Source organism: Pogonomyrmex barbatus, unplaced genomic scaffold (assembly GCF_055798465.1).
Source record: "Pogonomyrmex barbatus isolate J1 unplaced genomic scaffold, ASM5579846v1 scaffold21, whole genome shotgun sequence".
Lineage (NCBI taxonomy): Eukaryota > Metazoa > Arthropoda > Insecta > Hymenoptera > Formicidae > Pogonomyrmex > Pogonomyrmex barbatus.
Window position 1 is genome coordinate 2,512,537 of NW_028297118.1, and position 27,635 is coordinate 2,540,171.

The window sequence follows — 27,635 nt, forward strand, 5'->3', positions numbered from 1 at the left end:
ATGTTACGTTAATAAATATATCAAATAGAAATAAAATAACTCGCTTCCATTTGAAAATTTCATATTTAATATGAATAAATTAATATTGTGTGACATTAAATAGCGTTTGTCTCGATATTTTTATTTTATTATTACACGAGCAATATAATCTGTTCGAACGAATACGCGCGCGAGATTTTATCCTGTTACGATACAAGTACGCGATTGTCGCATTTCATGAATGAATAAAATTCTATTTATATATTACACAATTATTTATGTAATAAAATAATTACCCATTTCCATGTTCGATATTCTAGACATTCTATTTGCGTGTAATTTGAATTTCGGAAACGCGAGAAATACAGAGCGTCCTATCCGGTACACGGCGCGAACAAATATGACGCGGCAAGAAGACCAAGGATAGCGTGATACACCGCCGCGCCGGCACGTGACGTCATGTGACCTCGGCGTAGTAAAAACAACAGCGGCAAGAATTGTTTGAATTACGTAAATATATATATCAAATCGAAATGAAATAACTCGCTTCTATTTGAAAATTTCATATTTAATATGAATAAATTAATATTAATATTGTGCGATTGAATCAAGTTTGTCTCAATATTTTCATTGCATTATTACGCGAATAATATAATCTGTTCGAACGAATACGCGCGCGAGATTTTATCCTGTTACAATACAAGTACGCGATTGTCGCATTTCATGAATGAATGGGATTCTATTTATATATTACACAGTTATTTACGTAATAAAATAATTACCTATATCCATGTTCGATATTCTAGACATCTTATTTGCGTGTAATTTGAATTTCGAAAACGTGAAAAATACGGAGCGTCCTATCCGGTGCACGGTGCAAACAAATATGGCGCGGGAAGAAGATCAAGGCGCGCGAGACGCCACTGCGCCGGCGCGTGACGTCATATGACCTCGCCGTACTAAAAGCAACAGTGGCAAGAATTGTTTGAATTAGATAAATATATATATCAAATAGAAATAAAGTCGCTTCCATTTGAAAATTTCATATCTAATATGAATCACGAGCATGTCCGTTCTGAAGCTGGTTCCTCATGCAGTATAACTTGCGTAAGCACGTCATCCAACCAAATTGTCTCAGCTACTCTACACAAATCCGTCTAGATTTTTATTAGACGATTTGATTGGTTGACGCAGTTTACGCAAGTTATACTGTATGGGGAATCACCCCAGGTTTCTCTCTGTCTAAATCTAGCATACTTTTATATGACAAAGAGAGATAGCCCGGAATTTGCTTTCTCTGTCAGTCCGACTACTCTCACTTTACAATGTTCAGTGCCTCTTCTAGTATAATTGTATTGCAGTGGATGTCAAATATTAGAAATGTCAGCCATTTATGCATGAAGTAGATGTACATTTATCAATTTTTGTTTGTATACAAAAAATTATATAATGAATGAAGTTATTTCTCTGCAAAAACGTAAGAAATAGGTTTGTTCTAACTATTTATATAATTTTTATATGGAAACATTTTAAAAATTAATGTAATGTAATGTAACATACAGTTGTGCGATACATCTGCCATAAGACACCATGGATAAAACTTAACTTTTTTTTCTTAAAACTTTTTTTTTTAAAAACCTATACGATTAAAACCAAAATTAAAATTTTTATGTGAAATTCACTTCACTTTAAATAAAATAGATTGAAGCATTTTGATTTTTCAACCTTCTTAAGAAGATAATTTTCTTATTTCCTTAACAGCTTGATGCTAGTTCCAATCAAAAAAAGAGAAGAAGAAAGTAATTTGGACTTTACTAGATTATGTAAGATATGATTGTAATATTACTCATTCATAAAAATAATATCAAATAACAAATTATAGAAATATTAATGTGAGGACTTGAAAAAAATAATTTATTAAAAATAATCATTAAAGGCAATATGAATCCATTAAGAAAAGGAACATATTGAGATTAGATCAATTAATAGCGTTTTTGATTGTAATAGATTTTGATTACAAGAGTGATTATTGATATTCAAGAGTGATTATTGATATTATAATGCATTTCTTGTACTTAAAGTATATCATATTGAAGAAAAAGAGATGAACAATGCAAAACATTTAGTTAAAATGCTATTTAGCTAAAAAAAAATTTATATAATAAGTAAAAATAAGAAAATAGACTATATTAAGCAATAAAATAAAAGAATTTTTTAAATGTCAGAAATATCATCAATTCTTAATATTTTCTTACAGAAATTCTTACAATTGAAATATTAAAAGCTTTTGAAGCTTTGCCAGAAGAAAGTTGATTTTTATAATGGGAATTCCTGGTCTAACAACATATATATCAAATGATTCTGAACGTTACCTGGAGAATTATGCGCTACATGATAGTTATTTAGTAATCGATGGCAACAGTATATGTTGTCAGTTGTATATGTGGTATGCAAAATGCAATTGCGCTTTTGGTGGTGATTATGACAAATATGCACAATGTGTGTCGGACTTTTTCCATGAACTTTTATTGTGCAATATTACTCCGCTAGTTCTGATTGATGGTGGCTGTGAAGACAAAAAGCTCAAGACTATCATATCTCGAACTAAGGAAAAAATCAATATTGCATCATATTATACTCTGTCCTCGCAACATAGGACCAAATTTTTTCCTTTGCTTATAAAAGAAGTTTTCAAAGATGTGATGAATGCGAAAGGCATTAGATACGCGCAATGTATATTTGAAGCAGATAATACGATAGCTGCAATAGCACGTATTCTTAATTGTCCTGTATTGAGCTATGATTCTGATTTTTATATTTATGGATCATTATACATACCGTTTAACACATTAGAAAATAATGTAATGCGTAATCCAACAGGAAGGGGTTACATAAAACGCTGTAAAATTTATTACGTTGAGAAACTTTTTAGGGTTTACCATGGATTAAATCAGTCTTTGTTGCCATTAGCAGCAATATTATTGGGAAACGATTATGTGAAGCAACACACATTTAAAAACTTTTTCCGTCATCTGAAATTACCACAAATAGGCAAGAGAGCGTATAATGAACAGCAACGACGTATAGATGCCACATTTAATTGGTTACGAAGACACAATTTAAATCAAGCTATAGTAGGGATATTAAGTAGATTACAAAAACGAGAGCGCAAACATGTATTAAATACAATAGAAATGATAATAAATAGTTATATTAATGCATCATTGAGCGTATTACATACGTTAGGCGTTCCTGCAGAAATCTTTTCAAAAGCAATTATACAAAATGTATCCAAAACATACAAGTTTGAAGGTGATATATATAATCTGACATATATTGACGAAAAGGAACAGATGAATGAAACAGACCCAAGTGACGAGGAACAAATAGAGGACAAAGAAATAACAAACATACTTAAAGAAAAGCTTTCTAATGAATCTTTGATTAATAATTGGCCTCAATGGTTTATCAATGAATTCAAACAAGGCAGATATCCTTCCTATTTCATAGACTTAATAATAAGAAAATTGTATGTTTGTCCTGCACAAATTGAAGACTATTTTTATGTATCGTCTATCGTTGCGAGCTTAAAAATTATTGGTGTTATTTACGGATTACTGATGTCAGGAGTCGAAGAAAGAAAAATCGATATGGAATATATGACTAGAGATGAGAATAAGAAAATAAAGCGTTATCAATTAGAGTATAGTGATAATATACTTGGTCATACTCTACCATCTTTATTTAGCCTAAGAGAGACACCCATTGTCATCAGAAGGGAAATTTTAAATAACACTTTAACAATTGCTTATGCAAGTTACATAAATGAAATCCCATCGAATTGGATGTTATATATTGCAACCATGAAATACTGGATATGTCAACAACAAGAGCCATTTAAGTTCAATTGTCATATCTACTCTTTATTGTTCGCTATGTTGTTTAATATAATAGATAACAATATAGGATTCTACAGAGTTTTAAACAAATTTTATCAAAGATTTAACAAAACTATAGAAAATATTCAATATGCAAGGAGAATGAGAAATTATCAACCACAATATTCAACTGATGTTACACTTACAGATGCAATTCACGAAGTTAATGCAGATGATTGCTTGATTGCAGCTGCATTCTTCATATCTAATTTCGAAACGGATCAAAAATTGCATCAGCAACCGAAAAAATTTAATGTTACAATAGTGCATGGTTTCGCAGAGTTTCAAAATTGTTTGAGACACAGCATGAATTTAAATGCCTTGTTGGAATATCCTTATGAACAAACTAAAGTTGCTAGTGTATTCAATGGTACATTATTGTACAACTTATGTGGCAATTTTAAAAAACGCGACGATGTTGAAGTTTACGTTAATTCGATTTTACAAAAGTCCCCAAGTTTATTACGTTTATTTAATGTACTTTTATTAAAGGTAAAATGTTTGCTTGGAACAGCATTAGACAGAAAAATCGACAAGTATAAGAAGCAAAAAACAAAGAGATATAAAAAAAAGGAGCCTAGCACACAGGAAGAAGATTGTGAAGAGAAAACTATAGTACACAAAAATACTAGCGAAGAATTCTTTCATGATGTAAATAATCCTTTTTCCGTACTTGGCACTGCACAGCATTAAGTTCTTCATTGTACATAGTAATGTATATATATTTTATATAACTATATAAGATAATATAAAATAATAAATGTATAACATAGGTTATATATAAAATATATAACATTTCTTTTTTTTTTAAATACAAAAATGTTTAACATAGGACATAAAACGCACAAACGTAAAAAGATTCTTGTAATTGCATCGTAATCTTAATATGTAATTTTTATGTTTTGCGTTACGATTAGTTTTACAATTAGAAGAGATTTAATTCTCGCTGCTATCATCAGTTTCATCGTTTTCAGAGAAATTGTCGTAATCTCTTCGTTTCGGACGTGATATCGATCCTTTGGTGTCCACTTTTTTCTTTTTTATATCAGGCAACTGATTGTTCTAAATAAATAACGAAAGAGTGTCGCGCGCTATAAAAATTGTCATAAAAAGGATTAATTATATATTACATTTTTGTATATTTCCCAAAATGCACTGATAGCTGTTTTAACAGCATTAGCTTCTTCTCGTAAAGTTGGTATGCAATATTGATCGTCTCCATGTTTAGTGAGCAATTTGACACAAACAGCATATTTCAATTTTTCTTGTAATTCCTGCTCGAGAATTTTGAAATCAGTTTCAACTGGATAATGTCTACATATATAATCTCTTAAATTTTTTGATGTAACAAACAATTGATGTTTTTGTAATTCTCTCACAGCCGTTCGTAGAATCTGTGGCGTAATTGGGATTTTTTCCATCTGAATACGAGACGAACATTATTAGAATATTTTTTATATTTTCTAATAAAAAATGTTACATATAAACAATTAAGAAAAGAAAGAAATATCATATTTTTATTAAAAATGTAAATATATCATAATCAAGATTTGTAATAAATTTTTTACAAATTATTTTATTGATAAATTGTTGAAAAAATGTAAAGATTTATTTTTATTATCATTAAATAAATAATTCTATAGTACTTAAACTTACTATATATTCGAAAATAGTAATAGAATTGATTTCATGTCTTTATATCATTTTGATGATTAATTTTGACAGTTACAACATTTGTTGATTAGATGTAATCGACATATTTTCAATTATGTCATCGACAACAATAACTCGTAGTGCGCACGAATATATTATTTTTTTAACTTTTAATAGAAATCAGATTTGAAAATAAGGTTCACGAAATCATTCTACTATAGCAAATAAGTTTTATAATTCAAGACAGCAAATTTAAAAATTATAAAATATGAAACCTATATAAAAATATCTATATATTTATGACTTAAAAATTATAAATATAAAATCTTCATGTATCTTCATGTATTATCCAATGACATGCACGATATCAATCATAAACAAATAAAACATGTATGTATATTTATATTTTCTTTTTACATCTGTATGTAGTTTTCCATAAAATTAAATGTATATTCTTTGAAAAACATCTATTGTATTCAAACATCTATTGTATTTAAACATCTATTGTATTCAAGCATCTTCAATATAAAATAATTTGGTGAATTAGTTGGAAAATATGTAAAAAATATTAATGTTTTTACAAAAGAGATGAAAAAATTATTTTTAATAAAGTTGTTTTTAATAGTATCATCTTTAATATAAAATAAACTCATATATACATAACATTTTTAAAATTTTTACTAAATTATGACAAAAAATATGTAAACTTAGTTATTTGATTTTTAACAAATCATTACGACGTTATCATTACATACGATAGTTGCTTCACTCTTTAAGTTAATTCTTCAATTATATATAGAATATATTTGCAAGTTATTTAATCCTATTTTAATATATATATATATATATATATATATATAAAATTTGTATTCTGAATCTTTTTATGGACAAGTGTCTCTAAAAGTAACATAGCCAATCAGAAGGTTTATAAAAGCTTCTTTTGGAGGCATTTTTATCAATAAAAGAACAATATTCTTTTTTATATATAAGCGAAGCATTAATTGATAATATTTTAGCAAATATATAAAAAAAAAATTATCAATCGGAAAAATATACTCGTGGACAATAATTAAAAAAAATTATTTTTAATATACAATCAAAAAGTTTTTTGACGAATTATTTATATTTTTATATTTTTTGTAAATTATTTTTAAAATAATTTGTAATTTATGACAAGAAATTCATCTTTAATATATATGATGGTAGCTATATGTCATAAATGGCGTATTAGACTATACTATTTTATTGAATTTAAAAAGCTTCCAAAAAATACATAAACATGTGCTTATTGATTAAAAAAAGAAATTCTCGATAGTTATATCCGATTTAAGCGAATTCTTTTATATATACAATCTGATGATACTACAGCTATATTATAGAGATATCACATGACAAGCTTAACGATAAATAAAATATAAAATGTCCATAAGTTTTCGATAACAGAGTTTCGGAAAAAATTTGTATCAATATTATATAAAATATCTTGATCTATACGAATTAATCGACAATTAACAATAAAGTTAATTGATTTATGAATAAGACAGCTTAATATAAATAAATTATAAATTTGTGGTATCACATTAGAATCAAATTACAATATTACATTATGTATTAATAGAGAATTAAATGTAGTGAAATTTACAATAAATTAGCTGTAAATGTTCCGAACAGTATTTTTACAACAATTACGTGATTATATTACAATTTGATACTGGTTAGTCACGATAAAATTATGTTAATAATTCGAGAACTATTATAACTTCCAATATTACCTAACCCTTCCAGTCACAACGTCACGTGTATATCTTTTTTTTAAATTATATCATGTAATAGTTCATCAATATTATTGAACTTTTTATTTTCGGCTATCTAAAAATTTAACTTTGATTCTTTAATGATTGTTTGTTCAATATTGTATTTTTTTTGTTTGTTTTTTTTTTGTATAGGCAAATTAATACACAAAATATGCTATTTTTTATATTAAATTTATTTATACTTAAACTATTCTTTGATAACAATATAAACGTGTGATTTTTTTAAAAATATAAAATTTTAAATAACATAAATACTCTAAAGAACAAAATAAAAAAGAATTTTTGCAAATTTTTTTGTAGGTTCAATTCTCAATCCTTTATATTAAAAATGGCAAAAGTATAAATTTTTATGAACAAATGCAATTTGGTGATAATTTGAAACGTTTATGTGTTCATGCACTAAGATTTTTAGAGCTAATTTCAAATTTTTTATCAAAATTTTGTATCGAAAATAGCGAATCCATATTGAATCCACTATTTTAAATTTTATTAGAAATTTGATATCGGATTTGAATTCAACCCAAAAATCTATGACATGCATAATGAGAAGATTCCCGAATTGTGTGACTGAAAAGGTTAAACTTATATAGGCTATATAAGCTCATTTAGATTGTTCTTGTACTTAAATTTTCGTATTTTTGCAACTATAACAAAATACCATTGCACTGGATGTAACATGTAGAATTTCTAATATATATATATTCTATTAATATTTTATTTCTATATCGATAAATGTTTCATGCACATATTGTTTTAGAATGAAAATTATATATCGTTATATTTTTTTTTAAATGATCTGCTTACACCACAAAATACCGACACCATACTGCAAGTTCCAGGAAATAGGAAAGCAAGTAATACACGTAACGAGTATAATACTAAAGATATGGAGAATAATTTTACTGAATCCCTCAACCCTTGGTGAAATCATTATTCCACATGTTTACAAAATATTGCACGGAGAAAACAATAACAATAATAAGTATGGTATCCATGAAGCTCTTAAACATATTTACGTTATGATGTTCGGATTCTCTTTGCTTCCTTAAAATATGCTCTACTATTTGTTGTATATGATTCAATTTCTCATGATGTTCCATCATCTGATGTTCTACTTCTTTCATTATATCAATTATCCTAAAATTAATACATTTAAATATGCATTACTATAGGTTATAGTTTAAAAAATTTTGTACATATTACATATTACTATAAAATTAATAAACAATTTACAATATTTTTATTATAATTATCTTACCTAGTAGTTGATCGTCTTCTTTTTCCTACAGACTGACTAGAATCGGTATGTGCCTCTGCAGATGAACTTCCAGAATCATGAGCTGTCTCTGTCAGAGGCATATTATTTGATAGCTGTCTTTTTGAAGATTTGAGCACTGATAAGGAGGAACGTGATTCAGCTTGTAATAATGGGATCTGCAATGATTTATAATAACTATAATAATCTAGATAACTTCTAGATAATTAATTGCACTTAATATGTTACATGTTTTATGAATAATTTATAATACAAGAATACTAACGTCAATATTTTAAATTTAATTTCTAACTTATAGATTAATTGTTAAAATAATTATTAAAAGCTTCTTTAATATTCAAGCTTGAAATTTTAAGTTATAGTAAGCATACATATCGAGAGAGAGAGAGAGAGAGAGAGAGAGAGAGAGAGAGAGAGAGATAAAAATCCTTTACTTTTTATCTTCTATTATATTTTATAAAATTAAATTAAAATTATTTTATATATATAAATAAAGATAAGAATTCTTATTATTAATACGCGTTTCATGTTTGTATTTTTTATTTATGTAAAGACCACAAATTTAATTTTATTATTTTTTGTTATTAATTTTAGTTTTTTTATATTTTTAATTTGACAAAAACAACATTTGTGATATGTGCAGAATTCTTTATATAGATGGCAATATAAGTGTTTAAATATTTAAAACATTTAAAATCTGATAAATATAGAAGTTATGTATACAAACACATATATACATATATGTACACACATACATACCTCTTGTATCGACTATAATGGGGACTTTATATAATTTTCCAAGATATAGATTTGAAACTTGTATAATAACTATATAATTATATAACTAATGTATAATAATTTTAAACTTGTATATAAACTTATCATATAATGGAAATCATATAATGGAAATAGTGTATATCCTAAGACTAACAAATGATTACACAAAAATAACATTGAATTGGTTAATAAATTAATAATAACAAACATTATATTAATATAAACTACAAATTAAGCAATACAAGTTTATTAAAAATATATATACAATCTATTTAAATCCATTAATAACAGATAAAGTAATATATAATAATTGTTTAATAGCACTGTCGAAAAAAGGAGAAAATAGACAAAGCAGTTAAGATAACATTACTTATATGTAAACACAGCATGCACATAATGTAAATTAAATCTTACATCGCTGTACCTGTGATTGTGGTTCAGTAGAGACAATACTACCAGTGCGCATAATAGGTGTTTTATGTCTAGTCTTTGTGCGCACTATATAATTTTCTTCATATTGTATTACATCATTTCTTGGATCCCACGGTCTTACATCAGCATGCCGATAAACCCAATTCCCAGTTATAATATCCTATCATATGAAAAAATTATATTATTTTGCTAATATAAATATTTGACGATAAATATTAAACTATAAAAATTAAATAAAAAAAGCGACATATCATACTTGAACAAAGTATTTTGGAACCCATTCTTGTCCTAAACTTTTTCGCGCTTTAGCACGTTCCCTTTGTGCTTCTTCAAGTCGAGTTTTAGCTTCAGTAGCAGCAACTTGATCATCTCTATTAATAGCTTGTGTAACAGCCAACCATAATTTTTCACTTTCCCATTCTCCTTGATATTCTAAAGGAACTGTGTATTTCTTCAATCTTTTTTTGCGTATTTCCGGAGTTGGATTAAAGAAAACACTTTCTTGCTGCAAAATAATATTAATAATTATATTATATTATATTAATAATTAATTAAAGTTATCAATCAAGATATAAACTTAATTTACTCCTGTTCGTTTATCTGTTATTGAAATCAATCCATCCCAATATCCCGAAATAGTAGCTAAAGTCTCTTTTCCTAAGCGTATTCGTCCCACAACTTGATTCATTAATTCTGCACCGCCAAGAAATGGCTGGAAATATTGTTCTTATCACATATTTTTACATATACATATTAAATCATATTATATCATAATATTATTATACCATAATAAATTATATAAAATAATATATTATTATACCATAAAAGTACAAATTAAAATCTTATGTTTTTTTTAACTAAATCAAATTTTATTAATAACTCTGGCAGAAATAATATTATTAGTAATATTATTTATTACCTTTAGTTTAAATTCTAGTTCAGTATGATAGCCGGTTTTTTCGCATATTATATTTACTTTTCCACCGAGTTCCATAGACAGTGTCCCCATCAAAATACCTTTACAATGTGCATAAGGAATTGTCATTGTGTAGTCTTCGCCTCTTGGTAGCATCGTTAATATGGCGACACCATCCAAAATTGCAGAGGTTGAATTTCCTATAAAAATATAATATATGCAATACAGTAATCTTTATATATCTATTGAAATAAAAAGTATTAATATTATTATGTATTGTGTTAAATAATAAACAATATTTACCATAAAATTTTGACTTTGCAATAATTGTAGCGCTAATAGTAAATCCATCTTGACGATTTGTCACATAAAATCCTGAGATAGGCGGATGATGCGACAGCTAATAAAAACAAAAAAATATGTTAGAATAGAAAATATCTTAAAAAAAAAAGTTACAATTAAAATATTTTCACATGTATATAATAATAAAAAAATTCATTTAATGTTAACATAAAATATCTTTTAGATTATTACTTGTTCAGCTAAGTAGAATGTTCTTGAACCATTAGGATGTTGCCAATAGCAACGGAATGTTTCGCCCAAAAGTGGATTGTACGGTTTTTTCAAGCCTTGTGGTTTCTTATAAAATCCTGATAAATACCATTTCACTACAGCTTTCATACGTGTAAATGCATCATCTTCCAAAACTGCTCTATAAAATAAAATAAAATTCAAAAATTTAGTTTATTGCCGTTTAGATGATCAATATATTACTATGTCTTACTAACTGCGACAATAAATCAGCGTGATAGTATGAATCAGCCAATTTTTCTAGAAATGAACGTGATTCAAGAATAAAAGTTGGTAATACAACTTTAGACAGATCCATCCCAGGACGAACTTGTTTCATTAAGAACCATATCAAAGATTTTTGTTCTTCTTGCAGTTCCGTAACGACTTCGCCAGCCTGTTAATTAATAATACTATAGAAAATAAAATATAAAGAATACAATAAAAGGTAAATATTTTATTATGTATTATGTATATTTTCTAATTAAGAATTATGCTATACAAAATTAATACTTACCGTTCCAAGAACTTCGTTTTCATTAGCTACATATGGTGTTTCGGTGATTGGTTCTGATGATTGATCTTCTTTGGCCGATGCCTCAGATTCGCTATCAGAGGCACTGATTTCAGCATCAGCTGCTACTCCATTTTCCGGTTGACTAATATCGTCCAGGTCTGTGTGCGAGGTGTATACAGGATCTAGCGTTACTATTTGACAGGTATCATCATATTCTAAGACGTGTATAGAGGGAATGGTCATGCGACGTGCTGAAGGAATTGATGGATAAGATGCTAAAGCAGAATGTGAGGAGGTAGACGGCTGATTATCTGATTCTTCATTAGAAATCGAAGATACAACATTTTCTTGATCTGTGCCAGGTGTGGAAGATCGATCAAGCAAAAGTTTTTCCCAATATGTAACTGCATGACAAAGATGTTGAAATATTGGAGTTGGTGAAGGGCATACACTTCTAAGATCGCGAGTTATAGGTGAGAGTGGTTGCGGACAAGATAACAAACGTCTTTGAGGTGTTGTAGGTGATTTTGGAGCATAACAGCTTAAATATACTATTGGTACAAGAAGCAGGATAGCAAGTAGGATGAAGATTAGGAATAGAAAAAAAAATAATAGATTATTATTAATGAATTAAGTTCGTAATATAAAATTACGTAGATCTTTATAAAGTAAGATTTAGATATATAGAAATATAAAAATATTTTTGTGTACATACACATACACATTTTTTATATCAAATATAATACAAATTTTAATAATTTGAAAAAAAAATACGTCAAAAAATTAAAGGCATTAAAAAGATGCATTAAAAAGATTACCTTAAATTCATGTAACACTATACAAATAATGTTATCTGTTATTTTTATAAGAAAAAACTTTTTTTTTAAATTATATTTATATTATAAGTTTGGTTATATAACTTGTACAAAAAAATAGTCTATAATCGATTACTTTTATCAATGGGAGTGCAAATTGACAAATCACCATGCATCATTCACAGATTGTACTTCTTGTACAACATATTTTTTTAATTATTTGTCTTCATAAAGTTTCTTATTTGATTTTTATTTATTGATGGTTATTCAAATCCAAAATATCGATTGCTTTTCCCGTTCTTTTGTTTCATTGTATAAAAATTCATATAATATTAATGTGTGAGGTATTCTCAAAATTCAATGCAAAATAAATTTTTGTAAACAATGTTAATATAACATATTAATCATTTATGAAATATATTAAAATAGAGTTAAAAAAACATTTTGTGGAATAATTAACCTTTAATTAATTAATTCACGGATAAAAAAAGGTATAAATAATTAAAAAAATATATTGCTATTTTACTATGCGTGTTAAAAATTTCATTCCATAAAAGATTTATCTAAATGCAAAATATCTCACTTTTATCACAAAAAAGTGATATTATAAGTATAAAGCTGTGTATCAATGATACTGACCATGATCATCAAAGTGCTTTTCATAATCAGCTTCGCTCCACTGAGTTTCATGAGTGGTAGTTGCATCATGTGTTAAAGGACGCGGTAATGCGCTTGTCGAACGCACTATTAATGAAGAACAACGTAACGACAATTCAAGTGCATCTAACCAACATTTGCCTGCCGCTTGGGATGGTGCTCGAAAGATTAAGTAAGAAGTTGGCAATGGTTGTACGACAGCACCTGGAAGATATTAATCTATTCATAACATTAAAATTGTATGATGATTATAATTACATATATATCTATTACTAAATTAGATTATCGATAATAACTCATTATATACTGTAAAAAATAAAGTTGCTATATAAAAGCAGTATATATGTTTAATATACATACATATATACATATACATATATATACATATATAACGACGAAAAAAAAAAATATATATATATATAGTATATAGCTACCAATAGCTTCTTTTTCTGGTCCTCGAGGAGCCCATATAGATTGCTCCAAAGGATGAAATAATTTAAAACAAAATCCATCTTTCTTACTTGGACGTTCTATAACTTGACATGTATTAAGTAGTACTGTTCCTACCCAATGATTACTCTATAATAAATATGTAATCATAGATATAATAAATTAAGTATATTATTACTTGATGAAAGAAGTGGACGAAACAAACCTTTGTTTTTGGACTTTTGTATAGAAGTAATAATCCAGGTTTCAGAATGCACCACAATTTGGTCCAACTTTTTAATGTGCCGCGAACTTTTAACCAATCACTCATAACAATAACAGTTGGATCTTTAAAAGAACTTAAAAGTTCATTGGCCACTCTTTTCTTTTCCATTCGATAATTTTTTCTCTGAGCTTTGTATGATTCCTTTCGCGTTAATTTGCAAGAATCCATTGACTAAAAACATTTAAAAAATATTCATATAAAACATACATTTAAAGTATCTTATTATATTCCAGATAATAAAAATAAAAATAAAAATAAAATAAAAATAAAATAATAAATCACAATACAATCGAGAGGGAAAAACTTTTATGAAAAAAATAAGTAAAAGGTACAGAATAAAATTTTTCTTTGTAAGTATACAATTAGAAAAAAAAATAGCTTTAAATATAAATTCTGCATCAAATTTTTCTACCAATAAAAATTATAATAATAACTAATAAATAAACAAAATCTGTTCTTACAAATTGGCTATCAGAAAAATAATAAATTTAACCTTAATAAATGACTTGCATTTCAAAAATGAGGAATTAATTACCTTGTCTGATGAATTATCCATTTTTTGGCTACTTTCACCTGCAGAGACTCCTATAACAAATATAATTTGGTATTATTTTTTTGTTATCATATTTTGTACAATCGTGAATAACAAAATAAAGTGTATCCATAGTTTATTTTCTATAAATTTTTAAATTATATATCGTATTTAGAAAATTCATTTTTTTAATGATTTACATTAATAATACTTTGTTTTCTAAATAATCTAAACTTTTACAAATGAGATAATATAGTTAACACATTATGTATTTTATATATTAATAATAAAATAATAAAATTATATATTTTATCGATTATAAATTTTTATTTTGTTAACACAATTTTAATTTACACATATAATTTTTAACAAACAGATAATATAATAATTTTTATTAGGAAACTAAATTTAATTACATATTAAGTAATTTAATATAAGAAATAAAAGAAAACCAAATGTTATATTTTCTAGGAAAAATAATTCATACTTACAATGTAGAAATAATTAAATTATAAAATATTTATCATAAAAGAAATGTAAATATTTCATAAGAATCTTATATAAATAAAAGTCTACATTTATACATTTATCCAAAAATAATACGAGGTATCGCAAACATTATTTTTTCAATCGTTGTAATTAAAGAAATCAAACGAGAGAATTTATTTTATTTAAAAAAACCTTAGTTAATATATTTCTTTTTTATTCACCGTTTGCTTCTATTAATATATAGTTCAAATCATATTCTTTTCCATATATTTCACGTTTTATAATAATTGTTTTTTACTGCTATGAGTTTTAATCGTTCTTTATAATATTTAATTTATAATATATAATCTACTTTGGATTACTAAGATTATAATTAAATTAATTACAATCATATTTAAACCGTTCAATGCCTAATATTTAAGAAGTACTTATCAAAAATATTATAGAAGAGTATGAGATAAAAGTTGAAATTTAATTTAAAACATTTAAACCCGACATTGTGAATCGCTGATTCTTTCACGCATTAATAAACATATTCTCATAATAAGTTTATTAATTAATATTTAATATTTTATACATTTCTTGTTTTACATTTACATATTTGAATTCAGATTGCACATATCCAGTCCAATCCAACTTTGAATCCATTACAGTCGAGAAAACGGTGTAAAATTTGTAAAATAATGTTTTGTATAAAAGAAAAAATAGAATATTAATGTTTATCATACATATTACTAATAAAATTTATTAATTTACTTTACGAAAATATATCACAGTTATATCTATATTAAATCATCTTAATTGTTATTGAGACAAAAAGATTTGCTTATATAAATATACATTTATTTAATAACTAAATAACTTAATACGCGCTTTTACATATACACACAATTTTTAATTTATACATACATATAATATAAAAATCAAATTTTTGAAAAAAATAGTATTATATTAATCTGTTATGTTAAGAACACGTTAACGCTTCGCGAAGAGGATTTGCGCCAGATTACTAACATATATTAATAATTCTGGATTAGATTAAATTTCTATTTTTCTATAATTCACATAGTGCAATCTAGTTAAATATCATTATCGCAATAAAATCATGCTTAAAGGGATCCTAAAGTAACAAGGTCCGACAGAAAAGCGTCCGTATGTAGACATCTATGCATACAAACATACTTTCATATACACTCATCATATATTTATGCATACATACACAAATTTTCATACACACAAATCTTTCATATTCGTTATTTATGCCTAATTTTAAGAACTCTAGATTATTTCCCCATATAATTTACATACCATACTATTTCCATTTTATAAGTACAAAATCCATTTTATAAATACAAGTTTTTATATAAAACAAGCTTTGTTACGGATTAACAAGTCTAGCTGCTAAATAAAATTAAGAACAGATAAAGATCTCAATTTTTCAACTTTTAATCGTTTCGATACAAAATCCACCGGCTTTGCTAAGCATCAGTTTCACATATTTTAATACTTATGAAAAAAGAATTTCTAAATCCCTGTAAAGCCAATAAAAAGATTAGCGTGTAGGAAAAATAACGCATTCGGAAAGTAGAAATCAAATTTTGAGAAAAAAAAAAAGGCAGCATGCAATACATTTTCGCTGAAAGAAAATTGCCTACTAATCTGTATAAGCATAATTAAATTAAACGTAAACTTTATGAAATAGCCCGCATAATGCAATGAATACAACCTGGACGTACGATTTTTCGTGCCTTGTGCAGAACATCACTGAAGTGAGGTAGCAAGATCTTTCTTACACAGAAAAATAAATTACTCTTAAATCAAGACTATATACTCTCATATTTAAGCAAGAATATTATATATAATTCTTTTAAAAATAATTTTAATATCGACACAAGTGTAGATATTTTCTCATATATAAACAAAAGTATTATAATTTTCATATTTTTGAAGATTTTTAATCTTGAGCAAAAGTAATATATCAAACAAGTTTCAATCGGGTCAAGATTAAAATTTTTAAAAGATTATAATTCTTGCTTGCATATGAAGATATTTGTCTTGATTTAAGATTAATTTTTCTCTTTAAGGACAGATTCGTGCGAGTTGCCAGCACGAGAACTCGCATAAACGTCCAGGTCTTAGCAATGAGACATAAATATTTGCACTATTACATTGAATTATATAATCAAATCGATATATATGCATTCTTTTATATCGATAATAAGGCTATTAATTAAACTTTCTTTACATATCCGAGGCTCATTTTACAAACAAATAAATATTAAATCATACTATTAGCTATACCAAAAGAATTTCATGTAAAACGAAACATAAACACAAGCATTAAAAAAGAACTTTGTAAAGCCATATAGAATTTTTTCTAGCGTATATACACGTCTATTCTATTGTAAAAATAAAAAAAAGTATATAACGCTAATCAAGTTTGAAAAGCTGCTTGTAATCCTTCACACAAACGTTATCCCCAAACTATAGCAACGATATATATTATTTTCAAAAATATTTCTAGGTTTATACCTGAAAAAAATGAAGGTGCACCAGTTGTAATGTTTATGCTTGTTGAAAGGGACTCGGTTGATGGAAGTTTAGGTAATGGTGTAGACGGTGCTTGAATGCTGCTTCGTCGAGGTTCTCGATCCGCTGGTTCTACATATTTAGCACTTACTCAATTGCATCAATATTTATTATCACATTAAAAATAGAAATTGTTTCTTTTTCAAAGAGCTATTCAGAAATTAATCGACAATATAAACAGCCAGAATTTGTATTTTCTACATTACAACTAGATAATATTAACATGTAATGATAGAGAGAATATTGTCTTTTTTTTTCTTTTTTCTTTTTTTTTTGGTGTGTGTGTGTGTGTAATGGATCAGATGACAAAAAACATAATTGTTTGCACTTAAATTTTAAAAAGAAATACTGCATGTTTGCCTACTTTATTGCACATATCATATACTGCAAAAAAAGAAGATATACATGCTTATTTACATGTGCACAATAAAAAACATGCTTCAAATTCATATTGTTACATGCAGTCACAAGCATAAATTATATACCGCCAATATATACAGGATGTTCTATTTTATTTTAAACAGTCAATTATTTAGAAATCACAAGATTGTAAAAAAATGTTTAGTACCAAAGTGATAGAGTTCTAAAGAGACCACATGATTACTTTTGTCTGAAACGGATTTTTCAAAATTATATTTTTAGAGATATTCGACTGAATTCAGACTTTTGGCGCACCCTGTATATAAGATTTTTATTCCAAAAATGATCTTAGAAATTTACTCTTAAGTGTTGGTATAATCTTTACAGAACACTCTGTACAAACACGCACACGCACACGCACACGCACGCACGCCACACGTGCACGCATACACATGTATTTTATATATATTTATTTTGTACCCTGTGTATATATTTATTCGTAAATATATATATTTTTTATAAAAATCTCAATTTTATCTACAAAATAATCATTTATATTTTATTATTCTTACACCGTTATGTTTCAACAATTATTTTAAGAAATTTGATAATCTCGTGTGAACTATTAGTAAAAATAGTCAAAATATATTTTCAGACTTTGTAAATAAAATTCCTATACTACGTTTTTCTCTAATTTTGTGTGTATTATGCTTTGTACATAACATTTAAAAACAAAGAGACTTGTCATGTGAGAAATGTCATCTAGAACATCAAAGTGTGCTGTATGAATGCTTCTGTTTCATCCAATCAAGAATTTACGACAATCAATGTAAAATTATACGTTGTCATCATTGCAAGACAAAACTAGTATGAAAGTGGGTCAAATGACATGAGTTATTATCCACAACAAACTACAGTACTACTTATAGCAGTAGGGATTCCTGCTATAACACGAGAATAGTTTGTTACTCTCGAGTATTGATTTCCATTTTTCCATCAGTCGGATGTGCTACAGTACATATTTCATTCATATTAATAAGCTGCCGTAACTGTATATAGCTGACATATCTTCATTGTCAAGATTACTAAGCATTTTTACACATAAAGTACATCGCAAAATGGAAGTACGCAAATATGGAAATACCGTTTTATAATAAAATCTCTCTAATTCGAAAATCTCTACATTTCGAATTTTTACTCATTCCTTGAAAAAATCCTCCAGACGAAAAATAGAAAACTAAATCGAAGTTATTTATAAGTTATCTCTATAACTCGGATTATTTCAAAATTGATTTTTATATCACAAAAAAGCCTTTACAACTCGAAATTTCAAAGGTTAAATAAACGTCACGAAAGAGAATCCACATCAATATTTAATTTTCCTTCCATACTAAAACAACTGATATTATAAAACAAGAATAAATTTTTTATTTATTGAAAATTCAATATGATCAATAAAAATTATAAAATTTTTTGAAATTTAATTAGATACTTTTTCTTGTCTCTTTCTTAAAATTATAAGTATGTTTTTATTAAGTTATAGCATGAAATTAAAATATTTTAACAATTTAATGGATACATGTACATACACTACTAGTAATATTAAAGTTATTAAATTGTCTGAACCTTTGTAAACAAATGTTTTTTCTCTATAACTCGAAAAATTTCATAAGTTGAAAATTTCTATAACTCGATTTATTATCTATTTCTTTGGCATTGAAATTAGAGAGGTTTGACTGTTTTATAATAAAATTGTTTTATTAAATGTATTCATATTTCCATCCGTCATCAGATATTTTTAAATATCCAAAATATTTTGGAAAAACGCATAAAACTCAAAATTGTCATTGCAAAGATAGATAAATTTTAGAAATGTTTATGCATTCACACATAATAAATTGTAATGCATAAGATATTCTAAGTTGCATATACAGAAACAAATGTTATGTAAACATAAAGAAATGTATAATTTATGCGTTATATAAACCTATTTAGAATGCTAATAACTAAGTAGAACTAAGAATTGTAAAATGTAAAAACATGCTGCAATTACACCTATAATTTTCATTGACATGGTTCAAATGTCAATGTTTTTTAAGATTTTATAAAGTTTATAAATAGGAAATAGAATACACATATAATCTTTGTGTATATTTACAATTATGTAATATCACTTTCCTAACTTGACATTTTATCTATTTATACTTTATCACTTTTTAATTTAATACATCTTTTTCATGTCTTATAAATTAATTATACAGAGTGTCTCATTTTAATAATTCTCGATCAATGCATTTAAAAAAAAAATGTTTCATATAAAGATTGTAAAGTTTCGAAGGGACCACATATGATTACGATATTAATTTACTCGCAGATGGCGTCACTGTCTATATTTTTATGATAATTTTTTTAAATGGAATTATATATTTTTTGTTACACAGTATAATTCTTTAATTATTCTGAATAAAAAGATATTAAGATACAAATGTCAAAAAAATCAATAGTTTACAAGATATTTTATAATTTATTCCGGCATATTCCTGCCATATATCTCGTAAACTATTCATTTTTTAATCATTGTATCTTTATACTGTTATGTATAGAATAATGCGATAAATATATTAGTATAAAGAAAATATAATTGCTTGTAAAAAAATATGTACTTGAATATTACAAATTGCATAATTTTTTTTAAAACAACAATGTATTTTTCTTACACCAATTGATTTGTTTTACACCTATTATTCTATGTATGAAATATTAAGACACAGTTATCAAAAGCTGGGACACTCTGCATTGTACATATTGCTATAATGAATAATAGATACATTAATAATAATTAATATCATTACAAAGTGTCTTATAGTAATTAATAAACTTGTTTACGTTGTGGAATTTGATATATTTTTAATCAAGTACAGAAACATTAAACAACATATAACACATGTAACGACAAGATATATAAAGTAATACACTTACGACTGAGGGATCGGCTGACGTTTGGTGGTGTCATAGTCTTAAAGGTATCTGCTGAACTTCCAACAGATACAGAACAAGTCTCTCCTTGCAGACGTTGATTCTCTCCACCAGGTACCACAATCGGTTGCGAACTCATTGTGAATCTAAAATTGACAATTCACATCGTAAACTTCAAGTTTCATATTAAAAACACGCATACACTTTTACGCGTCGAATTTAACGAATCAGTCGAGAAGTTGTTCGAAAGAGAAAACGAGTGCACAACTCGTAGAAATAAATCACTCGACTCGAGAATGCAGGATATACCTAGAACTTCCTTGCGGAAGGAATGCCATGCGTGATAGCGGTGCATGTTTACCTTTCGGTTTCATCATGCAACTGTTATGCGTAGCATAACACGCGATTCACCTCACCTTCCAAATGATCGGTTTGCACGGTAGATGTGTCAGTCCATTACAGCGACGAATTACGCGGCGAAGGTAATTAATGCGTGCTGTGATGCGACGGAGGAGAGCAGCTAAGACGCGACATTGCGGCGGTGGCGGCGGCGGTGACAGCGACAGCTCACGACCAGCACTCTCGTTTCGCGCCCGTGCACTACTGTCGCCGACTATTTCCACAGCCACTTCCGCCCGAAGCCGATAATCGTTGCGACCCGTACGCGACGGGTCGGAGGGAGATGCGATGACGCGTCACAGACAATCGCGAAACGCGATCGCACACCACCGCATCGATCATCCGCGCGGCTATCACTTCGCCTCTCGGCCAGTGGTGCGAACACTGCGAACTTGTGCCCGAGCACGCTGGCGATTTTCCCCCTCCACTTGCGCACACAAAGACGCTCCGTCTATTCGTGTGTCTGCGCAAGCGCGCGTAGGCTCACGGATAGATGGAGCGTCTCTGTGCGCAAGTGGAGGGGGAAAACCGTCAGTGTGCTCGGGCATAAGTTCGCACCACTGCTTTCGGCCTCGGCCGGCCTCGGCTCTCGAGCCTCGATAGTATGGAGACGGAGACAGAGACAGAGAGAGAGAGAGACAACGCGCGTGCGCAAACATATAAGCCTAAACCAAGTTGTTTAATGACTGCGCTAAATTGTGTTTGCAACAATGGTTAACGTGATGCGATCACGTGGTAGAAAGAAGAGATTGAGTCTTCAGTCATGTTAGAGCCCTTTGTCTTGTCGCCGATTATCTTTTTTTTTTATTCACGCCGACGATGAAATTTTGTCGCTCTCCGTAATGTTTAGTTTAATGGACAGTTAAGCGCATTAATGTAATGTCCAGTTTTTTTTTTTTTTTTTTTTTTAAAGCGCAGCCGACTATGACTGATGACGTCTCACGCGCGTGGGCTCACTTAAATTCCCACTTCTCTCGTTGTTTCTTTCCCCGCTTTCTCTCTTGTTTCTTTGAGAGGATCGATCGATCGTTGACGTGTGAATTTTTAATAATTGCGTTTGCTACGACCACGCCCCCGCCTACACTGTTCTAATATTAAGTGACATATACTCCTTAATATTCGTTCCTTTAGTTCTGCATCTGTATATTGCGGGCGATATATCATAATCTAAATAAAGGCGCTAATCTAAGATAAGTTAAAACGATGTTAAAATTTAAGTCATATAGAGCCGATTTTACCATCTTGATTAATTTTATTAATTTATTAAATTTAAGAATCACCAACACCTGCAAATTTAAAATTGATCATTCTTAACTTAATTTCTTAATTATTTTAATTAAAAGTATTGTTTTATTATTATTTAAAGGTATTATATTTTACATAAATCATATAGTGTTTTCGATTGCAATGAATTTCAAAATTCATTGCAATCGAAAACACCGTTTTTCATTCTTCCTTTTTCTAACGTTTACATTCTATGTTCATCTTGCTTCAGATACAAAAAGTGCACTACAATCGATATTCATAATTCTTATTTTGATGAAGATTGTCTTAATGTCTTAAAATGCTAATACAGCTCTGTGATTAGTTAATAACCTCTTAAAACAATAACAGGCAGTCTTAAATGTAAGATTCGATTATGAATATCAGCCATCAGCTTTTATATATAAGATTATCTTAAGATTACATTTCAATTAATAAGATAACTGTATAAGCTTATTTAAAACAATCTTAAGTATAAGAATGGATTATGAATATCAGTCTAATATGATACAAGTCTGATTAATTATAACTCGTCTGTTAATTATATCTATGTATGTTCTTGTCATATTTAATATGACTTGCACAAATAAAACGCTCTGCATTTTATTGCCCATCTACTAGTTATATTGTGGCTATATTCAGTTTATATATTTCATATATTTCATGTTTTATGATTCATGTTCTATTTTTGTATTCTCATATCTATGAAACATCGCACTTTATTTATGTAATCAGTATATCAGGCAATATTTATATTGTATTTTATTAAAAAGTGTCAGAATGTGAAAGCCTTTGTAACTCCGTCGAAGAACAAATAAAATTATCTATATATTTACCTATTAATTTAATACAGCTATACATAAAGAAATTAGATATTTATAAATATAATTTATTTGATTTAAAAATATATTTCATTTTTATATATTTGTTTCTGTTGTTTATAAGATTTTGATTTGGAATGTATTTTGTTAAAAACCTATATCACATTATGTGTCATGTTAGTTACAAATTTGCTGAAAAAAGAATAAGTTACTATATACAACCAAATTCTATACAAATCATAAAATTATTTGTATAATTGCTACAGTTTTAATATCCGTATGTGTTAATATATTTAAATGAAAAAAAAAAATTAAGAAAAATCTTTTTTCTTTCCTCTTTCTTTTCATCTTTTTTCATCAATTGTTAATGAAAAAAAATGTGAAGATTAATAATAATAAGCAACGTACAATTTGATATGTAAAATAGCTAAATTAAAAAAAAATTTAAATTAACGAGCATATTTTTTTATTTAGTTCTGTATAACTTTTTATACCATGTTTAAGTGCTCGATCTCTCTCATCCCATATAGTAAGGCCATCACATGCACAAATCTTCTTTGTATTTTGAAATAATCCAGATGATCTGGCTATTATGCCACATGCAAGTCTATGCAAAATGAAAAAAAATTTAATGTAAAATAATCAATCATTAAACTTTGACGTGCTAGTTATCGGTCACCTATACCTAGATCCACTATTTCCATTTATTTTAGATTCTGGATTGTCACCTTTTCCAAAATCATCTGGATTTTTAGTGACAATGAGAGATCTACCAATAATATCGGATATTTTAAGGAACTTATCTATTTTTCGGAAAGTAGTTCTGCCAGTAGTATCTGTTAGGATATTACCAAGATCACCAACATGCTGTAATTGCAAACAATAATAATAATATTAAAACATTTAGCTAAAAAATATATGTGTATACGTAAGAGCATCTGTTTATATTTACTCGATTAGATAGATCGTCTTCCGGACTACCATGTGGTGAATTATTTGGATTAAAATGTCCACCTACGCTGTAATAAAAATGAAATTTTTTTTAAGGTATCAATTTAAATATTTACTTTCGCAATTTGATTTACCTGTCACAGCCATTAGATATATCGCCACATTCATGTATGTGTATACCATGCTCACCCGGTGATAAACCATCTATTGTACCATCTATGATACAACCTTCTGAAGTTTCCGCAAATCTTACTACTCCTTTAATTGCATTACCTACACTATACCCTGAATTTCCACCTAGCATTGATACAGCACTTAATTCATCTGTAAAAGATAAATTAATTTTTACAATCATAAGCAATCATATATATTTTAAATTTTGAAGTTTTTTTCCCTAAATATGATCTTTCTATATAAAATTACTTCTCTTATAGTTTATAAATATATCCTTTATAATTGTAAATAAAAATAAAAAACTATAATATATATATATATATATATATATATAGTGATTGATGTGTGTATGTGTGTGTGTGAACTATACATCATATGTAAGCAATAAAATATATTTAAACCTCCATATCCCTTTAAGACTGCCCGCCGTCCAGTTCTTTCAATTCTTTCCTGTATAACAGAGCTAGGCAGGTTTGTTTCAAGGATGACAGTGCCACGTTCTAATGATATATCGATATTTTGAACGCCTTCTAAATCGGCTATACTCTTGGAAATTGCGTTGACACATTTTTCACATGTCATATGTACCGTAAATTCAATCTGCAAAAATAACATATTACAAATTTAAGAATATGTCATTTTTTTTCTTCCAACTCATAAATCAAGTACAAAAGATAATTGCTTACTTTTGTTGAAGCCATTTATACGTAGTAGTATTAACGTGATAAAGCAAATTTTTTTTTTATATATGAATAAATAGCTGACATTTCTAACATTTCTAATATTTAACAACCATTGCAATACAACTATACTAGAAGAGACACTGAGCATTGCAAAGTGAGAGTGGTCAGACTGAGAAAGCAAATTTCCGGGCTATCTCTCTTTGTCATATAAAAGTTATGCTGAATTCAGACAGAGAGAAGGCAGACAGAGAGAGCGGATATGACCGCGATTTAGACTGTGTTCGTAAATTCACTGCCAGTACTGAAAATCTATAAAATACGTTACGTAGACTATATATTTTCAGTACTGGTGAATTTATGAATACAACCTTAGCTGTAACTTTATTTTGAAGTACCTCTATGTCCATAAAAACATAGACGTTGACCATAGATATTTATATTTATATACTAGACTGCTAACTTGCCTCAAATACATGGCTCCGAAAAGGTTGTACAAAAACACATGCGCATGCGTATGAAGTAAGGGGGTACGCATGCGTAAAAAGATTTGCACTAGGACAATAAGGTGCAAACATTTTCACCTATTGTAAATTTTTTTTTAAGAACCAAATTGCAAAATCCGACTCTGTAGCAAGAGAATTTTATAAAAAATACGTAGAAAAAGACTCATGGCAGAATATTGCTTCTACGAGATAATATGAGCGTACTCAAACATATATCTGCACTGTAAATAAGGAGATAGTTACATTATTTTAATTATTTAAGCTAAATTGCAAAATTAGCTCTGTAGATAGCTTCGTAATTGTAAAAGAAATTATTTTAACAAAGACGAAACATCGTTAGACATAAGACAAAATATAATTGAGTAGATACATATCTGCACTGTAAATAAGGAGTAGATAATCATTTTAGATCAAGTCAGAGTTAACCTGTCACTCCTGCCGATCCATAAAGTGGATCGAAATTAATCCGCTTACACTTAAGAAATATTATTTCATTCCGAAGTGAATCAGGATTGAACGACTGGGTATAAATTAAGTCAATGTTCATGATACTATAGATAATGTCTACGTGATTCTCATTCATGTTATGTCCACGATTAAAATAAATTTTTGAGAATATAAAAATAACAGCAAAATGCAAAGTTATTCTATAATGACTTGTTTTCAGCGTTTTATTTTAAATAATTTAATTTTCATGACATGAATTTCGAGAAATATAAAAATGTAAAAAAAACTGCAAAATTTTAAAAAATATTTAAACAGAAGGAAAAAATAAAATTATATTTTCATAGAAGTCTCTACTGTTTGCTATTTCACTTATTTTTGCATGTTATAATTATTACACAGATAGCGTCAATAAAAGTATTAACATAAAAATGGATAATTATTTCATTACTTAAATGACTGTATAATATATAAATAGAATCGTATTCAAAAACGTAACATAAACAATTCTTGCCGCTGTTGCCTTTACTCGCCGAGGTCACGTGACGTCACGCGCCGGCGCGGCGGCGTATCGCGCTACCCTTGGTCTTCTCGTTGCGCCATACTTGTTCGCGCCGTGCGCCGGATAGGGCGCACCGTATTCCTCGCGTTTCCAAAATTCAAATTACACGCAAATAGAATATCTAGAATATTGAACATGGAAATGGGTAATTATTTTATTACGTAAATAATTGTGTAATATATAAATAGAATCACATTCATTCGTGAAATGCGACAATCGCGTACGTGTATCGTAACAGGATAAAATCTCACGCGCGTATTCATTCGAACAGATTATATTGTTCGCGTAATAATAAAATAAAAATATCGAGACAAACGCGATTTAATGTCACACAATATTAATTTATACACATTAAATATAAAATTCTCAAATGGAAGCGAGTTATTTCATTTCTATTTGATATATTTATTAACGTAACACAAACAATTCTTGCCGCTGTTGCTTTTACTACGCCGAGGTCATATGACGTCACGCGCCGGCGCGGTGATGTATCGCGCTACCCTTGGTCTTCTCGTTGCGCCATATTTGTTCGCACCGTGCGCCGGATAGGGCGCACCGTATTCCTCGTGTTTCCGAAATTCAAATTACAAATAGGATATCTAGAATATTGAACATGGAAATGAGTAATTATTTTATTACGTAAATAACTGTGTAATATATAAATAGAATCTCATTCATTCGTGAAATGCGACAATCGCGTACTTGTATCGTAACAGAATAAAATCTCGCGCGCGTATTCGTTCGAACAGATTATATCGCTCGCGTAATAATACAATGAAAATATCGAGACAAACGCGATTTAATGTCGCACAATATTAATTTATTCATAT

General features: G+C 28.0%; 4 protein-coding genes across 13 annotated transcripts; 1 reads left to right on the forward strand and 3 right to left on the reverse strand.

Annotated features, from left to right (window-relative positions):
• The first annotated feature begins 1,319 nt into the window (after positions 1-1,319).
• Positions 1,320-10,986, forward strand: ast (single-strand DNA endonuclease protein asteroid). Of its 4 annotated transcripts, none has more exons than XM_011634118.2 (3): positions 1,320-1,467; positions 1,741-1,802; positions 2,237-10,986. In XM_011634118.2, the coding sequence occupies exon 3, from the start codon at positions 2,301-2,303 to the stop codon at positions 4,608-4,610; it is 2,310 nt and encodes a 769-aa protein (XP_011632420.1). In that variant the 5' UTR covers positions 1,320-1,467; positions 1,741-1,802; positions 2,237-2,300; the 3' UTR covers positions 4,611-10,986. The 4 variants fall into 4 exon arrangements, with proteins under 4 accessions (XP_011632420.1, XP_011632482.1, XP_088934072.1 ...); XM_089077946.1 differs by having other exon boundaries at positions 1,325-1,456; XM_011634180.2 differs by lacking the exon at positions 1,741-1,802 and having other exon boundaries at positions 1,321-1,467.
• LOC105423964 (uncharacterized) lies at positions 4,265-5,338 on the reverse strand. The gene is made up of 2 exons (XM_089077953.1): positions 5,048-5,338; positions 4,265-4,979 (listed from the first exon to the last, which is right to left on the reverse strand). The coding sequence occupies exons 1-2, from the start codon at positions 5,336-5,338 to the stop codon at positions 4,854-4,856; spliced, it is 417 nt and encodes a 138-aa protein (XP_088934079.1). The 3' UTR covers positions 4,265-4,853.
• Positions 6,798-22,494, reverse strand: Orp8 (Oxysterol-binding protein-related protein 8). Of its 4 annotated transcripts, XM_089077943.1 has the most exons (17): positions 21,315-22,494; positions 21,009-21,151; positions 17,613-17,741; positions 14,595-14,644; positions 14,000-14,230; positions 13,779-13,923; positions 13,327-13,548; positions 11,873-12,063; positions 11,574-11,752; positions 11,320-11,497; positions 11,089-11,185; positions 10,789-10,985; positions 10,456-10,581; positions 10,126-10,374; positions 9,862-10,029; positions 8,643-8,818; positions 6,798-8,521 (listed from the first exon to the last, which is right to left on the reverse strand). In XM_089077943.1, the coding sequence occupies exons 1-17, from the start codon at positions 21,380-21,382 to the stop codon at positions 8,296-8,298; spliced, it is 2,775 nt and encodes a 924-aa protein (XP_088934069.1). In that variant the 5' UTR covers positions 21,383-22,494; the 3' UTR covers positions 6,798-8,295. The 4 variants fall into 4 exon arrangements, with proteins under 4 accessions (XP_088934069.1, XP_088934070.1, XP_025073206.2 ...); XM_089077944.1 differs by lacking the exon at positions 17,613-17,741; XM_025217421.2 differs by lacking the exon at positions 21,315-22,494 and having other exon boundaries at positions 11,873-12,030; positions 21,009-21,145.
• Positions 20,908-25,589, reverse strand: Ccs (copper chaperone for superoxide dismutase). 4 transcript variants are annotated; one of them, XM_089077952.1, is made up of 7 exons: positions 25,300-25,587; positions 25,015-25,213; positions 24,574-24,763; positions 24,441-24,507; positions 24,174-24,355; positions 23,983-24,095; positions 20,908-21,151 (listed from the first exon to the last, which is right to left on the reverse strand). In XM_089077952.1, the coding sequence occupies exons 1-7, from the start codon at positions 25,312-25,314 to the stop codon at positions 21,141-21,143; spliced, it is 777 nt and encodes a 258-aa protein (XP_088934078.1). In that variant the 5' UTR covers positions 25,315-25,587; the 3' UTR covers positions 20,908-21,140. The 4 variants fall into 4 exon arrangements, with proteins under 4 accessions (XP_088934078.1, XP_088934076.1, XP_088934077.1 ...); XM_089077950.1 differs by lacking the exon at positions 20,908-21,151 and adding an exon at positions 22,637-22,690 and having other exon boundaries at positions 25,300-25,589; XM_089077951.1 differs by lacking the exon at positions 20,908-21,151 and adding an exon at positions 23,476-23,680 and having other exon boundaries at positions 25,300-25,586.
• Positions 25,590-27,635: the final 2,046 nt, after the last annotated feature.